Below are 19,393 nucleotides of genomic sequence, written 5' to 3' on the forward strand. Positions count from 1 at the left end.
GGATGGACTATGCTTTTAATATAAACCAACACATACAGTTGGATATGTGTATTTCCACACTCTGCTTGCACCCTTCCCACTATGTTTCTTTGTGACTGACTGTGTATTTACATTTATTTTGGAGTGAGAGGCTGTCTTTTGTTTTTAATCAAAGATGGGTGTTTCAGTGATCAATCAAAGTGGTTTGGGATCAGTGTTTTCATCATCAGCACAATAGCAGAGTGTTAATTACATTTAGCAAACCATCATTGAACTGATCACCCTCTTTCATCATCTGATAATGATACTGTTAAGGCTTAAGCAATGCCTGTCACATCTTAATTTTGAGTTTTAAATATATCTTTGTCCGTTACATTTAATTAAATCATGGGTTAAAGGGTTGTCCACAAAATATGAAAAATCTGCGATCATTTACTTATTCATGTTTTTTTCATTTATTTGTCTATACAGTGGAAGTCAGCAAAACCGTTTGGTCATTAATATTCTTCAAAACATTCTTGTTTGTGTTCTGCAGAATAAGGAAAGTCTCACAGGTTTGGAACAAAATGATCAACTATTCCTTTAAATTCTGTGTTCCTGTCATATTTGTTTGCGTTTCTGGAATACTGCTTTGCTCTTTCTTCCTATTTGGCAGTTCAGTCTCTCCCCCTCTTCCTAGTGTTCTCCGTTTTCACTTCTCTCCTCACGCTCTCCTCAGCGTGATCATGTTTTTGGAACTCTGGTTCAATCCAGTCTCCTCTGTTTCCCTGCTTTTCCTCTCCTCCCTCACTCTGTTTTTCATTCCTAGGCTCTGCTGTCCCATCAGAGACATCCACTTTTGCTCCCCTGAGGGTCTTCTGGTTTTTGCACGTGTGTGAGAATGTTTTTTTTTTTTTTTTGTATGTAAATTAACAATTACTCTGTCGTCAAGTGTGGAACAAGACAAAGTTGTGTGGTGGGTAGGCTATGTGTGTCAGCTTTTTTCTCTGTCAAACACTAGGAACAAAAATGGTTTCTTTTTTTCTCTCTGTTCTTAAGTGTGTGATAGGAACAACATGTTTTCCTAAGCCTTATTTCTTGGAAAGACCAAATTCCTCTCTCAGAAATGCAGCTGTAAAGTGTTTCACATTTCAATGTGGTTTGCATCTCTGGCTGTATTATTTTAACTGGATAAATAAGTTAAATGTTAAATAAATGCAGCCTTTTCTTTTGCAGACGGTATATTCTCACGTCACTGATATATTGTGATGTCAAAGCATGGTGTGGTCCATCATTCAACCGCAGGGCTCATGAATTATTCATGTCTACGTCAGAGACTGTGCTAAAAATATCTCTGAGAACCTGCACCACCACACCGATCGTTACATTTTATGGTGGGCGCTGGCTGTTTGAGGACAGACACAATGGGAACAGATGCTTTCCACTGAACAACCATTACAAAAAAAAAACTTGAACTGGAAAGAAACATGTCTGAACATATTAATTTCAGAATGTCAGATGTGTTGTGTTCTGGGCTAATGTTGACCAGTGAATAGTATATGACTCATGCATACTCAAAAAATAAATAAATAAATAAATAAATACATTTAGCTTAAGTTAAAGCAAAACTAAGCAAATAATTACTAAAACATGATAACACAATGTTTTAATAGGTTTTAATGTGTAATTTCAAAGAGTGTTTTAAAAAGGCAATAGGTTTTGTTGTCAGTCTTGAAGGATTGATTTGCTACTTGCTGGTTGGTTGTATCAGAGGGAGGGATATTATCATTCTAGAGAGCATGCCCTGTATGGCAAGGCTGGTTAGATGTCCCCATTAGCCCCTGCTGGTGCATGCTATAACTACAACATCTGGCTTTAAACAGCATCTTTTCCAGTTGACGCTGTTCAAAAGCATATGAACCATAAATAAAATTGTTTGCATGCAACAGTTAGATCAAATATTTCTTTATATGTTACTGTTTTTTCTTAATCAGTTTCTGATCCTGTGCTCTTTAAAAAATGAAATGGCCTACTAAACCCACTAAAAGTGATGTTTGTCAACATTAGCTTAAACATGGCCTCAAAGTTTACAAACATGGACAAAATATTACATATCTATAATTTGATTGTATGGGGTCAAAACATGGAGTATCCAATAATGGCCTTTGCAGGGCACACATGCATCATTTCACCAATAGATGGAGCCAGCAGAATAAATATGAGCTCTTCATGAATTTGCACTCTGACATAAATCCTAACAGAGAGAAATTATAATAACATCCATCTTTTTAAGTTGTGTTAATTCTCTCTCTTTAATATAACATTTACAATATTTAAGATTTCAATTAAAAAATCTAAAAAGGGTACAAATATAATCTGTAATGTGTCAAATGTTACAAAAATTTACTACATTACTATATTGTGTTACTCCCTAAAAAGTAAGGAATTGCATATCTATTTATGCAAAAGTAATTTATGTTACTTTTGCATTAGTATTTCTCATCTAGACTGGGCTTGCTTTGTTTAAGTTCTTGTTTAAGTTTTATCTTTCGTAAATGTAAGTGAAATGAAAAAGCCATAAGCTGAAGGAAATGTAAACTGACATTCGTACAGTAGAATGTGTGTGTGTGTGTGTGTGTGTGTGTGTGTGTTTGTGTGTGTGTGTGTGTGTGTGTGTGTGTGTGTATGTATATTACACTTAATCACACTAAAAATAGGCTACCTTATTTATCCACATCTTGATTTTTAGATGTTTTATTTTAAATAATTGTAAAATTTTAAATAATTTTTAAAAAAAATAGTTTTAGGGGCCTATTTTGTCCTGGCCCCTAGGTTCAGAACCATTGTTCTGTAATGAAAAATAGTTTCACTTACAATTATGACAAGCACTGGTTTCTCAACAGTTGAACAACTGGACAACAAGTACCCTTATTAACCTGTAGAGGGCACTATTCTACTATTTTTAAGTTTTACGTAAGACACTTCGCTTTGCCAAGTAGTTAATGAGAAAAAAGTCTTTTGTATTTTAAATCCCTTATTTGTAAAATCTTCTGTTAAAATTACTTGCATCAGAACAAACACAGACGTTATTTTTCAGAGATATATATATATATAAGCAAAACATAAGCAAGTGTGAAGTGATTAACACTACAAGAAATAAGATGTTTGTATTATCTTGCAATAGCCCCCTCTTGTTTGGATAAATGTCAAGAATGTGTCACCACCTGCCAATCAGATGAAAGACAGAAGTAGACCGACTAACAGATTCAAGTGAATTTATGGTGCATGTGTATGACTTAAAATGTGTCTGTATATATACAGTTACCACGATGGCATGTAAGATAAATACATGCAAAATTGTGTGTGTGTGTATATATATGTATATATATATATATATATATATATATATATATATATATATATATATGTATATATATATATATATATATTGTATATATATATTATATATATATATATATATATATATATATTGCTCAGTGAGTTCTTTGGGTCTCTTTATGATGAGCAGAGGGATGTGTGTCCCAGTGCTGCCTGGCAAGCCAAACACTGCTGTCCTCTTTTGCTCTCAGACACAAAGTTCACAATTAACTTTAAAGACCACACTTAACACTCAGCATGTTGGTTCAGTTAAGAATCAGTAGCTGTTTGAGCTATAATCTCACAAAACTGCAAATCCCTGTCTGTTTTGTCCCTTCAAAGCCATGACAGTTGGGATTCACACGTGGCATTCATTTGTATTAATTAAGTTTGAGCCTGGCTCCAAATGTTCTGTTATACAGCCAAACTGTGGCCGGCCCACCTAAAACTGCGTTGAGCATTGAGACTTTGTTTTGGTTACAGATAAAAATCACAAAAGAAAGCAGGAACAAATAAAAGAGACAGAGAGGGGGGTCCGATTTCTCTCCCCACAAGACCCCCAAGAGAAAACGAGAGGAAGTAATAAAGACTGGAGGCTCTGCTTACAAAACTCACATGACATGTGGACTCTTAATATAATGCTGCTTCGATTTAAAACCTGTTAAGAGCTTTTCTGCTTGTCAAGTAAATTGTGTTGCTTTTGTATCCATTTCATGCTTGTTTTGTCTAAAGCTCATCGCGATTATTCTCATTAGCAGATGGCTCTTTTGGTATCTGCCTGGTAGTTTGGTGAGAGTGTTCGTCCGAGAGAAGACGAGTGCCAGACATATGGATTTGATCAACAGGCCCCGTGCTGATGTTTTCTTTGGGCATGTTGACAGGCCGATAGACAAACGTCTCTCTCTCTCATTATCCCTCACACACACACACACACACTTATTCTCTCACAAAGACATTGGCTGACGGACAGTCTGGAGCCCTCTAGGACAAGCAGAGGAAAAAGAAAGAGAGAAGGGCAGAACAAGTAGGGAATAAGCAAGAGAACGGGACGAGAAGAAAAGAGAGAGACACTCGCGCCTCTGACTGCCCCTTTTTTCCTCCTCTGCCGCTGCTCTCTCTCACTCTTCCTTCTCACTCCTTCCCTTAGTCTCGCACCAGCGCACACACCCTCGCTCATTCTCACCGAACTTTTTTTCACTGACTCGCTCTTTTCAAATGACTTTGAGAGAGAGGAGAGACGCATTTGGAGGGTGTCTGAAATGCAGGAGCTCCACAGATTCCTGAGACCAGCGGAGAGATAGGAGACTCACCCTGCTTGGAAAAGATAGAGAAAGCAAAAGAAGAGAAGGACTGCAACAAACTTATACGCCTCAATATTCCCTCATAACCACTACAGGACGCTGGAATTTGTGGCGTTATCATGGTGACACTAAGAATTACATTGACTTTAAGGTTCACCTTACTTCTCCTGTACTGGTCATGCTGTACTGGTTGGCTGGGCCAGGCTCAGCGGTTGTCCCAGCGGGGTTTGCGTCAGGCGGCCCAAACCCGGCAAAACCTCTCTGAGAGCGTGGAGAGCAAAGTGGAACGTCTCGGCCAGGTCTTCCGAAGGAATGTGCGTCTTCTTCGGGAACGGGGAGGCTGTCTGGATCTGGTCTTCCTCGTGGACGAGTCTTCCAGCGTGGGAGCTTCCAACTTTGGGAGCGAGCTGCGATTCGTGCGGAAGCTGCTGTCAGATTTTCCGGTGGCACCGGAGGCAACACGTGTAGCGCTGGTGACATTTAGTTCCAAGAGTCATGTGGTTACAAGAGTGGACTATGTGTCTGCACCCAAAGCCCACCAACACAAGTGCTCGCTCTTCAGCAAAGAGATCCCCTCCATCACCTACAGAGGAGGTGGCACCTACACCAGGGGGGCCTTCCAGCGTGCAGCGGTAAGAGCAGCTGTGTAATCACAATGTCTGAGTCTGTGGATGTGAGAAAGAATTTAAGCACTTAATAAAATGTAATAGATAAAAGAGGAAATGACAGACATTAACATTAAGAGTCTAGCCACCTAATCTAGATTGAGTTGATTGAGATGAACTTTGATTTATGCTGAATGTTTTTATTTGTTCCTCCACTGCTCTTTAATGTTCTTTAACTAATAAACAAATAGATAGCTATTGAATCGAAATCACTGAAGCACATTTAGCAGAAACAGGACTGCAAAGTCAAAATGATGGATGAACAACACATAAAAGTCTCCATTCCTGGCAAGGTACCTCCAGATGTCATCTCTAAGTTAGCACCACATGGTTTCCTGTGCACTCTGATCTGGGACAGATAACCACAGAAACCATCTATCTACTGTATGTAGGACTTTCTAGAACAGTGGCTATACTTTAAAAAAAAAGTGTATGGTAGGGCCATGCAGGTTGATTTGTCCGCAGTTAACTTGCACTAAAGACTTTGGAATATAATGAAATACAGAGTTGTTGGTTTCAAGTTGGAAATAACTTGAGAACTTCAAGATCCAGACAAAGGGGAAAGACAGCAGCAGTAGTGACTCATTTTAAATAAATACATTTCTTTTTAAAATTCCAAAAAAAAAAAAAAAAAAAAAAACCTAACTCAGTCTCACTTAACAGCAATGCTATAAATTGCAGCAAAATGATTTATTGCCTCATCTTGCAGCCTACTGCAGCTTCTACTCCTTTTTTCCGTTACAAATGATTATGACGTCCGTGTTTTCAGACATTTTTCTTGTCCTGAATGACATTTGTGGTTTGAAAAATGGTTTCGCTAACCCAGATCTGCAAATGTATTAAGTTGTTATGGAAGCACAGCAGGAAAGCCCTTTTGTTCATATGCAATTAATTGGCATTGTAGTCAAACTGTAATATTTCATGGTTTTTGGCTCCTTCTGTTGAGTCTAAATGGCTTGGAGGTCTGGGAGCTTTTTCCTGACACATTTTCAATCTTTCAGAGCTGCAGAGGTCGAAGGCCTTATCCACAGTTCTACTGCCCAGCCGAAGTGCAAAGAGAGGCCAAACCTCTCTGATCAGATTTGCCTTTTAGCAAGAACATCCTCAATTGCCAAGCCTCTAATTCATTTTCTCCACTGCATTTGGAGAATGAAATGTTGGGTTGGCTCTAAATGCATTTTATTTTGCTATGCCTGATGATGGATAAAAGCTGCATTGTGTAGTCTCACAAACCCAACATGCTAATAAACAGCAAAGTGGTAAACCATATAAAACTGACTTGAGAATCTGCCATTTAACTACAATGATTATCTTAACTATAAAGAAAAGTATGTATAGACACTTTGAATACAGACAGATAGATAGATAGATAGATAGATATATAGATAGATAGATAGATAGATAGATAGATAGATAGACATATAGACATCTACGGATCTAAGTTCTTATGTAATCTCTCTTGGGTTCGCCCAGCACTCCTGCTGATTCTTGCTCTAACCACAGTGTTTGTCTGCACTTAGTGGGCATCCTGGGTTGCCAGATCCCCAACCCCTTGTCCAATTGCCAAACCAGAGCAGAACTAGCTCTCCATAAACTTCTTTCTCTCTCTCTGCTGTCCTTCTGAAAGTTAGTGAATGCTTTCAGTGCTTCCAAATTCTTTGCCTGCTTTTCTGATCAGCCTCCATAGGGAGTCATTACATCGAAGTCCTTGACCAAATGGATTTGAAATTTTCTTATTTCCAATGAATGCTCATCTCGAGTAGGAGTCTTCCTTTGCCCCAGAAGGGATTCTATTAAGAAGGGGAAGTCTATGGGAATTGTATATAAGCACATTTGAAAACACACCCACTCACCCATGCATGCATATATATCAAGAGTCATTCTTCCTCAAAAATGACTGTTTGTTTATCTCATGCAAGTAGCGTGGAGGTGAAAAGGGCAGTTATATTTTTTGCATTATTGTTAGCATACATCCCTCCCATTTCATCCCTACGTGACCCTTCCTCCTACAATCCCCCATCAGAAATTCCAGAGAATGTTTCTTTAAAGTGCCATTGACACCTCTGACCTGGTTTTTGAAGCACAAGGAAGCAGGAGCGTTCCTGTCATCGAGTCTAGACAGATCAACGTGTCCAAATATCTCATATTGTGTCTGCGAAAACATCTGTCAGCAAGCCTCAGAATGTGTGGTGCAAAATTAAAGCAAAGGGACATAAACGCAAAGAAACCGAATGAAAGAACTGGGACAGCTGTCAAAACACACAAACGTGATGTTTGGTGCTGATACAAATGTCTGGAAGTTCATTATGAATGCTTACAGGTACAATGTTTTATCTATCTATATTAATGCAAAGAGAGTGTCTACTTGTAAAAGATCACTATTTTTCACAAATAGCTGTAAAAAGCCCTGTGTGAATAAGAAACCGATAAAATCGTAACAATGAAATAGAAATGCTTCTTTTTGGCAAGCATGCACTGATGAAACTCTGGCACTTTCCGAGGCTGTATTTGTGTTATTAATTAAGACTGATTAGGGAGATCCTGATGAGAGACAGCCTGTACTCTACGAACCCTGATAAAACAGTCAGGAATGCCTTTAAACCAGCCTGAGAGCCACAGATATGTCTGCAGACAGCCAGATAAGGGCCCTTCGGTCTTTAACTGTCTGAAGAGGCAACATGTTTTACAATGAATCAGTCTCAGTCCTATTTAGGGGCTTAATTGCATCTCTGACTTGTGTTGGAGGAACAGATTGCTTGGTTGCTTGTTACTGTGTGCTTTGCCTTAAGTCACAAATTGTATGCATTTACCTTAACCAGAAATTGGTTTATAGTACCTATAAATCAGACACATGAGAGACTGAAATACGTAAGCAGCAGAAATATGCCTAAAAAAGGGATGGATCAACAGTGAGAGACAGCATGAGACAAGAATAAAAAAGTCTTATTGTCTGGGACACACATGTGATGGTAAAATTAATGCAACATGATGGCACAAGAAAACCTTCATCTGGTCTTCATCCATCAGTTGTCCAGCACTCATTCTGCAGGGAAGCAGGAACACTTAGCTGGGTAAAATCACATCTCATGTGTTATTGTTTCTTTGTCCACAGTAGACAAAATTATGCTCTGCTATCGGTTGTCAGTTGTTAAATGTTAAGTGTCAAGATGACTTAAAATGAGACAAAACAAGCATTAAAATAAGCTAAAACAAGTAACAATCCAGATATGTCTTAAATTAAATTCATACATACCCAAAATTCCTGGTAGTCTAATTTTAGAAAAGTCAGAAAACAGAAACAGAAAAGTCATGGAAATTAATACAATCCTTTAACGGTATGGGCATTTTTATGATGAATGTACATAATTTGTGTAAAAAATATTTTAAACATTTTTATCCTTAATATTTTTCTACAAATCACAAACAACTGGAAAAGCCACGGGGCCTCTGAATATTGTTGTCAAGTCAAGTCACTTTTATTTATATAGCACTTTATACAATATAGATTGTTTCAAAGCAGCCTCTCAGAAAATGAACAGTAAAAATAAACAGTTATGGCAAGACAATAGTGCCATTACACAGCACATGTTAGTTCAATGATGATTCAGTCCAGTTCATAACTGTGTAAAGTTCATCAATTGTGAAACAAGTACAATTCAGTTATATGTAGCTCTTCTGAAGGCAGCAGTGTCATTTTTTAACTCACTTCAATGTTGATTCAGTTTAGTTTAATAACGGTGTTTATTCTGCAAATTATGAAACAAATTTGATACTGCTAAAACAGCTCTTCAGAAGTTAATAGTGTCATCATTGAGCTCAATTATTGTTAAAATTTTATTTTCATCTGAAATTGTCAGTACAGTCAAATTTAAAATGTAAAAAAAGGGGGAAATTTGGATAAAAAATGTTGAACTCAAAAAGAACCACTCAATGAGAGACCCTTAGTGGGTCCCGCTCATTTGGTAACAAAACTCCACGTAGCTACTGGAGCGTAGTTATAGTCACACAAATTGTATTATTGCAAAATAATTAGTCTCGCCTGCAGTTTTCACCTCATGCCAAACCTTTAGTCTGCTCTCACATTATTCCTGCTATTAACCACAACTTTCAGCTCCAGGAGAGCCCTATTCCACACCCTGAGATCTACACACGCAAATGCACTTTGGAATATTTATAAACTGCAAAACGGTTCAACACAGTGATTAGTGGTAACTGGAAGCTGGAGTAAGTCAAATATAGAGCGGTGGTGGTGTTCTCAGTCTGACTGCACCACCTACTGCACAGTGTACTGGCAAAAAAATGCATAATATTGTTGAGAGAAAAACAAAAGACAATAATAGCCAAAAGACAGAGTTTCTGTTTATTTTAGCACTATTAATGGCCCCATACAGTGAGGTCATTTCTGTCATGCAAGAGGTCACATTTCTGCTCTGAAGCATGAAAAGATAAAAGCATGCGTTTTTCCACCAGCTGCATACATGCACCACCAAGAGAGCGTAACTAACATATGTGGAGGCCCACTTCATCATCCTTGAATCACCTGCAATTCCCAGATGTTATTTTTGTTTTAAGAGACCACTGTGGCTGTGGGATTCATAAATGGCAACAGGTGATGTCTGACAATGTTTTAAATTAAGACTGAAGTTCCAAAATGTGGTAAATTGAGAATTTTTCGACTGAATTTTGATTGAATTTGGTTTCTCTAGGTCTGAGCATAGTTAACCCAAACTCATCTGTCACAGTACAGATCATCATATCAGAAAGACTATTTCAAGTGACAAATAGGGGCATGTACATTAAAAATGTCTTAATAAATAATAAACACAGGGAAAGTCAACCACATGCCAATATTTAAACAATAAAAAATATCAAATTTATGCTTTAAATATGACTGTCACACTTTACAAAATGCCTGCTTTCCATACCTGAAAAATATAATAATTATAATATTTATACATAATAAAAGGACAAAAATTTGTGTTGCATGTCCTATTATGTTTATAAATGCTTGCAATATGTGCTGTATACTTTGAAACCTGGCTCCATCTGTATCTTAATGGCAAAACCTTTCTGACTGTACAATTACAAAAAGAAAAAAAAAACATGATGAAAGACTAAGTTCCTGAAGCACTATTATTTAAAAAATTTACTAAGACTAGAAATTGAGATCAGTATGATGTTATTATACTAAAACACTCTAAATTTGAGGAGGCAATATTTTTCTAAAAGAACACAAAGTGTCAGAAGCACTATTTATCTAAAAGAACTGTAAAATTCCAGAGGCAGACCATCTTAATAAGGGCTCTATGCAAAGGCGCCTTGTCTGTGCCTGTGACCACACTATGATATGAAGGCTAGTAATTGGCAGCTCTGTACAGGCTTTCCAGGAGTCTCACTTAAAATACCTCAGCTAAGGCCACAGTTATGTCCTTTAGAGTTCAAAGCAAAAAGCAAGAAAAAACAGCCAGGTTTCACCCACAACACTTTAAGTAGCACTTGCATGCACTTGCTGTTCATTGTGTGTGTCTGCGATTGTAAACGATCTCATATGTGCTTGTGTACATGTGTGTTGAGGGGGAAGGGTAGGACATACCACAGAGGAGAAGCCACTGAAGTGCTGAAATGGATATCAGTTCAGCCTGTCAACAGCAACACACAGTCTGTTCTCACTGAAAATAGATTCCTCTCTCCCCCATCTGTGCTATTACTGCCTCACATTAGTGACCTGTGCGCTTCCTAGACACCGGTCTGGAAAATATCATACCTTGGTGCTGTTGTGAATTTCTAGATATTTCAATGACTGCTCTCACAATGCTTTTCAAGATGAGAACCAAATCTAATAGTATGGAGTGCTTTATTTGGCTTTAGTTGTAGCTATAAATACAGTTTGGCTAGGATGAGTTTACTTTTTTTTTTTTTAATTATCAAGATTTGATTAATTCTCACTGTTGTCTCTTGCACAGATCATCCACAAGTGCAATAATTATCATGAAGGGAAAGCAATTTTTATGAAGAAAAACAAGTTTCACAATTATACACAGTGGAGTTACATAATATCAAAATATGCACTGTTGTTATTCACAGGCAACCATGTAGTTATGGATGTTCTAAATTATAATTTGAGCATTTTTTTTAACTAGCCTACTCCATTTGGCAAAGCATCTGCAGTATTTATTTGATAGTCGGATGGGTTCCAGTGGTAGGAGGTTTCCATCAAAAGCCATCAAGAACATGCATTCTGAATGTTATGGGTCTTTTTAAATCATTTAAATACTCTGTTTTCTAAATGGATATTTTCTTATTATGTTAATGCCGGTGTACAGGATCTATTCAAAACTACATTAGCTCCACATCACTCACACCACATAAAAACGCTGACTGTCCTCTCAGTCAAGATTAGTGTGGAAGCCCAAACAGAGACAGGATCACTGTAATAGAGAGGAGAGATTAGAGTTTAACTGTTAGAGATTTCTCCTGCTCAGCTTTAGGGCAGAGAACGTCTGCAGCTCAAAACCACAGCTCTGGTTTAACAGAGAAAGGGAGGCAGGAACGATGGACAGTAGGAGGGTAAACAAAGGATGTGGTCTAAGTTTACATGCAATTACATTTATGTGTTATGATGTTTTTATCCAAAGTAACCTACAATGCATTCAGTTTTTTACTATTATGTCCATTCCCTGTGAATCAGATCTTGCTGTTGCTCTAATAGATGAACTTGTCTGAATAGCTGAATACTTGCATATATGAGTCTAAATACTAAGATACTTGAAAAAAGTTAAATATCCTTATGAAGCTGTGCATTTTTACATCTACTGAGAGAATAACTGTTAAATAAATGTTCTAAAACATCAATATGAGGTTTATAATTTGACATTTTAAAGTATAATCTGTTCATATAAAAGCAAAATAATTCTTAAAGCATTTAATATATGCACAAAAAAGCCATTTAATACTGAGAACAAATATCGTATGACAATATCTGATGCACTCCACAGTAAAGTTTATTGGTTATCTTATTCATTTATCTGTTAATTCACCCCTTTGTGTCTTTCCTTTTAAAAAAGGCATTACATCACACCGTGGTTTGATTAAGCAATTTACTTAATAAGGTTAAATGAAATATTTCTTTAAACCACATAGTCCACAAAACTAATATCATATCTCAAGTCACCAATTCATGTTTTAGAACCATTTCATCCTAATTGTTTTTCCTTCACAGTGTTTTGGTCTTCTTCACAGACATCTATTTGGTGGCTTGTGGCTTTTCTGTCATTTGCCTCTTGTCATTAAGCAAGCCAATAGTCTGGTTATATTGACGAGGCTTGTTTGGTTCCACAAGCATTTACTCCTATCATTCAAATTTGTTTTCAAATTACAGGGAATGTCACAATATATTTCATATTTCTCTCTCAGTTCTGGCAAAAAGATCCAAAATAAGATAAATCTAATGTAACGGACCAAATCCATACTCTGTTTGCTCTTGCATAACTTTGTTCTTGTACTGAGTTCCTAGTACATGGCTGGCAGCACCAGAGGACCAGAGAGACCAAATTTGCCCTTGCATTAGATGAAATATTGTCAAGGCCTTCTCTCTTTTAAAAATGATTTCCTTCGCCGTCTCACTGTCCTTGGTTTGATAAATGGTGTTTTGACAGGAACCAACTAACCATACTCCATAAACCTTCTGTCCCGGTGTGTTATCCAGACCAATTACACTCCCTTTATTCAAACTCCATCCAACCACGCACACTTGCACATCCTCTTCAATTCACTTCACAGACAGAGAGAACTGTAATAAGGATCTAGGGACTTCCAGCAGTCGGTAGATGTATAGCCCTACCCCATCCATTAGCCCAACAATCTCTGCTCTTGTCCTTCTGAACAAGGTGTAGCTGGCCGAGTGTGTCTGACATGTTGAGGAAATGAAATCAATTGTAATCACTCAAGGAAAACTAAAGGAGAACATAGAGCACAGTGGGAGGCATATAAACTGAAGGCATGCAACAGGAGCCTCCCATGTGCAAAATCAAACTGTGGCTTATATCTAGGGTTTCAACAGCTCAGCTTTCCAGAGCAAAATGTTTACCCTCAAATGTTTTTTACAGGATTTATTGCAGACTTGTGGAAAAAGATCTAGTAATTGCACAGCGAGCTGTTTTCTCCTGCCCAGGACTATTGCTTGAAATGGTTTGGTCCATCTAGTGGGCTTGTTTTTGCAGTGTAGGTTCATGTTGCTGGTATTCTTTGCCACTGGAACCATAACATGTCAAAACAGCTCAGACCTCCAACCAAGCAAATTAATGCACTCTGGTCACATGTTTACTCCATTCTGGAATGTTTCAGACAGAGATACGTCCATGACTCTTTTAGAAGCTAAACTCCATGAATGAGAAATATTTATTTTAGTTTTTTTTTTCTTTTTCTGCTACATACTGCTGAGCTCAAAAAACTATAACACAACTCAGAAACATCACAGATTTTTGTTAAGAATTCTGTGGTTTTGTTAAGAGGTTACTGACCGGACATCAGCTTTATAACATGATAAGGTGTCTGAGAGGTTTTGGAATAGAATATAAAAGATGTGTAATGATCATGGTTCACTAAGCATGCCCATTAACACAATACAGGAACTGAACAGAGGATTATGCCTATATTAGCAGCTGTAAAGGACTTACTGATCAAAGAATGTGAGATTCTGTGCAGACATCTCGACCCCAACACAGAGATTGATATAGTGCTAGACAGTAGTAGATTATTTACCTAAATTCAAGTCAAAACTTAAATTTAACCAACTTTACGAAAAAATAATAAACAATTTTTCTCTTTTTGCACAAACTCTACTGATCTCTCATCACATTACCAATTTCACAGCTGTGTCTAAGATCTTCCTGTTTTCCATCATTCACTGTTCCGTACATAGGAACATATACAAATATGCAATGTGCAAATATTGTGAGCCAGAGAGGGCTTTAGAGCAAAATTTTATATATTATTATGGGTACTCTCTAGTTGATCTTTTTGTAGTAAGGGACTGAATAAGTGCACCAGATGAACTCTACTATGGTTTCGGACACCAGCTGGTCCTTCAGAAATCAATATGCTGATTTGATGCTCAAATAACAGCATTTACGTCATTTTTATTTTGGTTTTTACTAATGATAAATACTATATATGCATTCTTGCTAAATAAAAGTATTAATTTCTTTCAAAACATCTTACTGACCCAAAACTTTTGAATAGTTCTGTCAAAAGCAGAAACAAATTGTCATCAAAAGTCTCTGGACTTTCTCTTATCACTGACAGCAGAGACTCAGAGGCTGCTGCGGCTCCTTTTCTGATGCCTAAAAACATATACTGTAAACATGTTACTGTTTAGATCATGCTAAGTCAGACTGCAAACATTATACAATGTGGCATGCTCAAAGATGTATGTATGACAAAGCAGGATTAACTGCTGCTATACTGTATTAATCATGCTTGCAAAAAACATAGCGACACATTTAGACATACATAAAAACACAGAGCGGATCTCAACTGGATAGCATAAGGTCTGGTTCACACTGCAGCTTATTCTGTCTGTGAACTGCTTGTCTAGACAAGAAAAACTGACATAAAGTGACTAGCCACTGTCTGTTTGGTCTTTATAATCTACAATTAAAAATAATGGTTCTTCATGGGCATCAATGGTTCCAATACATTCATGGAACCATTCCATTCCACAAAAGGTTCTTTATAGTGGAAAAGTGTTCTTAAGGTTATTAAAATGCTCTTCACACTAAGAAAAAAATTGTTTTTTAAAACCTTTTCTCAGACAGGATCTTTGGGGAACCTCAAACATTTCTTCACATCGCTACAAAAACATATAAGGGTTTATTTAGGGTGGAAAATAGTTTATACTACATGAAAAAAACAAAGTAATCTCTACAAATAATTGTGGAAAACACCAAGAATAGCTAAAAATTTGTGATTCGGTTTAAAGTGCTTTTTATATCAGCCTGGTACCTTGTAAACACAACTTTGTTTCCAGGCAGTCTGATAAAAAAACCCTGTGTTCTTACTCCCAGAAGTTGCGTAAAGTCAGTCATCACATCAAAGCTTTGTAGACTGAGAAAATATTTTCCAGCAACATACATCAGACGGTCAATGAACAGACGCTGAACCTCAGACCTCTTTTACAGGTGACCCTTATGGTCTTACGCTGCCAAACAGCCTAAACTCACGTGTGTGAACTAATAAAAAAGGAACGATGCAGATTTTGTCACTAGGAGTGAAACAAACAACCATTTATACACCCATAATGTTGTGATTGTCTAAATTACTTGTAAACTTGTAGTTTTGTCACAAAATACCTTTTAACTGAACTAATTAAATTAGCCACTAATGTGAGTGATTAACCACTACTGCTTTGATGGGGGACAAGATGTGTCGGTTAGCGTATAAAAATCAAGTGGGTTTATAATGTGCAAGAGTGACTACAGTCGTGTATAATTCTGTGGGTGCAAACACAGTAAATGTGGTTGTTAATAACTGTTTCAAATTTCACATCTCAGTCTCTTTCTCCTATTCCTGTGATCTCCGACAGTTGTCTACCCTGCTCTAATAATGTGCAGACATACCATGACCACCTCTGACTCATATCTAAAACCCCTTACGCCTTCAGTGTCTTCGAGCTGCCGCCCCATAAATGCCCACAATCACACTCTGTTTTAGCCCGTGGGCCAACTCCCATAGGGCCCCACCACAGTGACATCACTGTGGTGACAACCAGCAGCATCTGTATATTTGTGTCTGGGTCTGTGTGTGTTAGAGAGAGAGAGTAAGACACAGTGAAAAGCACCAATGCATTGGAGATTCCAGATTTGAGGTGTGTGTCGTATCCCTGTTTGTGTGTGTAATTGGAAGTCAGGCTCCGGGCTTTGTAATTATTGTTCCTGTCTGAGATGCTTGAACTGCAGCCAATTAAACAATAAAGAGAAAAGCTGCTCGGTTTTCTACCAGTCCTTGAATTGGCCTTGTCCATTGACTTTCACAACCCCCTCCCCTCTCTGTGTCTGAAGCAATAAGACAGTAAATTGTGCTCCACTTTGAGCGCCCTTGTTCCTCAACCAAGCCTCTTAATTACACGTTTAGACATAAAAAGTCTTGTAAACAAATGTTCATGCACGTGAGTGTAAAATGCAGCTGTGTTTGCCAACGAGACAGTCATTTTCTGCTATTTTGGTGGTTCCAGGGAGAAAGATGTCATTATTTTTGAAGCATTATTACAATAGGGGATTTTTGGATGTATAGGAGGTGCGGGTTAAAGAATAGGAAAAATAAAAATCTCTAATCATTTACTTTTCTATTAAACATAAATCATATTCTACTATCCCACTGCAAAATATTGCTCAGTACAACTACTTGTTTTTCTGCATGAGTAACACATTATGATTCCTATGATTGCAGTGAAAATGATAAATGCATCATAAAAGTGTCAAAAAAATTATTTTCGTATTTATATTATAGTAATATAGCAGACAATCCTTTGATTTATACAATTAAAATAAATAAATAAATAAATAAAGTAAATAAAATGACCATCCCTGTCTACTCTGTACTTTGAGTTATACCAAAATGAACTTAGACACATCGCGGTTCAATGTTTCATGTAGTAGTTATTTATTTATTTAATTATTTATTTACTCACAGCAAATTCTGAAGCAGTCGCGTGAGAACGCCACGAAGGCGATCTTCCTCATCACTGACGGTTACTCAAACGGCGGAGACCCGCGGCCGGTAGCGGCGGCGCTGAGGGAGAGAGGCGTGGAGATTTTCACGCTGGGCATCTGGCAGGGGAACATCCGCGAGCTACACGACATGGCCTCGCACCCCAAGGATCAGCACTGCTACTTAGTGCACAACTTCGCTGAGTTTGAAGCGCTGGCTCGACGCGCCCTTCATGAAGGTGAGGATACAGAATATGAGCTTTTCATACTTGTAATAGTTAAGATTGGGTCAGTATTAGTCTTATATCTTTGTGCCTTGTATCACGATTCACTTTGGTTCATATTTACTTAATGGTTCATAATTAATGCCGACTAGTCGTTCACATAGCCTCTTGTAAACGATTTGTTAAAGTTCTTATTTGCATATTTATGAGGCAGATATATTGGACAATTATAGCACGTGACCCGGATGCGTGTACAGTATGTACACTATGTACACTAACAGCCAAAGTTTTTGGAATGTATAAAAATAATTAGGTTAGTAAAACATTATTCCCGATTTTCTGTTGCCATACAACTCACAGAAACATTTTAGCACCGCTTGGTTTCACACTGTAATACTTTGGCACATCTATTAAAAAACAGTGCTAAAAAACCCTGCCAAAAATGGTGTTAAACATTACATAAACAAGATTTAAAGTTGGACTTGTAGGGGAGTTTAAAAAGGTGTTAACCAAAAATGCATTGTAAAAAGGGTATATGTACAGTATGTCTATAAAGTACGATGCAGAATTCTCGTTTCTTTCGTCATAAAAACCCAAGCTTTACTAAAATTTACCATGGTAACCATAGTTTCCTCTAAATACCATAGTTAACAGCATACAAAACTTTATTATGATGTCAGTGGTGACTAATACCAAGCTGTTTTACTGTAATAATTGCATTTGCTGTGATATTTTAACAGAAACTATGGTTACCATGGTGAATGTTTGTAAAGGGAAATCAAAGGCCAATCCAGCTAATTTTTCCTGAGCCTGACAAATATGAACCTCTGTTAATCCAAGCGTAGAAGAAAACTGGTACAAAAATAATTCAGTGTTATTATTTCCTTTGGCTGTCTGGCTATAGCAGATTCTTCTTATCTGAGCTCTGAACTCAATCAGCCACATGAACTCACAAGACCCCTTTCTTCACGATGACATCACCCACCTACGCTAAACCCAGAGAGATATAAAACAAAGAAGCCCTCTGGATAGCAACAGATCAATCATTGGCTTTGGCAAGGGGAGGCCTGACTAAAGCTATGGCATCGTTTGTTCTCACCTCCCGTTGTAATATCATTTCTGTCATATCATTTGTCCAAGATAGTGCAGACTCCTTCAGCTTGCATAGCCTGTCTGTGTATGCCAACATCTGGAGCAATGCATTTGTTTGTATTTAGGGAGACAAAATGGTCCTGCCAAAGCCAAGGTTTTTATTGTTAGTTATGCAGAAGATGCCAATACTGAAACACACATGCTTACTTTTCCAGAGCCACTTGGAGTTCAGTTAGACATGAAGAAATAGATGAATTATGAGGCCAAAATTATTTTCTTTTGCATCAGAGAAAAGTGCTAAAATCTGATATTCATTGCCATTTTCTCTTCCAGATCTTCCAACTGGAAGTTATATTCAGGAGGATCTGGCCCATTGTTCATCATTGTGCGAAGAGGGAAAGGACTGTTGTGACATAATGGCAAGCTGTAAATGCGGTACACACACAGGACAATACGATTGTGTGTGTGAGAAAGGATATTACGGAAAAGGACTTCAGCATGAGTGCACAGGTAAGGGTTGTGGCCTATGTGCAAATTTTGGATTTTCCATTTCAGTTCAAAAGTTTTAAAGAAATGGATGGAGTTCCTAGAGACAAGTCCAGTTTATTACTCGATAAATTTGCTCAGGGATGTTTAAGGCTGAAATGTGAACTGAAAGCCAATTCCTCTCCTGAAATGAAGTAAAAGAAACACTTCCACCAAATATCCATAGTGACAGAGAAAACAGCTTACAAATAGATGGGACATTGAAGCGTGATGCCAAAGTGGTGTTTTAGCTCTCATTTTGCGTTCATAACAAACCCATAAACATGATTTAAAACATTCACAATAATCTCTGTGCACTGCAAAATAGCACATAATATGCTATGTCAACATTTTTTTGCAGCTTACTTAACTTCATTTGAATCTGGCAACCCTACTTTTTGTGCACCTCATAAAACTGCTTGAAGAAAAAGCAATGCTTCATTTGAATTAAGATCTATTTGTGTTTACGTTCATGAATTGCAGTTCTATTAAAGCTATTTTTCATGCCGTGGTAAAAAATGAGCTCATATTGAGACAGTTCTAAA

At 37.5% G+C, this 19,393-nt stretch overlaps 1 protein-coding gene across 1 annotated transcript in view; it reads left to right on the forward strand.

Annotated features, from left to right (window-relative positions):
* The window catches only part of svep1 (sushi, von Willebrand factor type A, EGF and pentraxin domain containing 1), a 71,980-nt gene that overhangs the window by 4,511 nt on the left and 48,076 nt on the right, over positions 1–19,393 (forward strand). The window contains exons 2-4 of the mRNA XM_042727346.1: positions 4,095–5,269; positions 16,991–17,246; positions 18,657–18,833. Of these exons, the coding sequence (XP_042583280.1) occupies positions 4,757–5,269; positions 16,991–17,246; positions 18,657–18,833 (946 nt within the window). The 5' untranslated portion in view covers positions 4,095–4,756. The remainder of the gene's footprint in view (positions 1–4,094; positions 5,270–16,990; positions 17,247–18,656; positions 18,834–19,393) is intronic.

Source organism: Cyprinus carpio, chromosome B7, assembly GCF_018340385.1.
Source record: "Cyprinus carpio isolate SPL01 chromosome B7, ASM1834038v1, whole genome shotgun sequence".
NCBI classification, from domain to species: domain Eukaryota; kingdom Metazoa; phylum Chordata; class Actinopteri; order Cypriniformes; family Cyprinidae; genus Cyprinus; species Cyprinus carpio.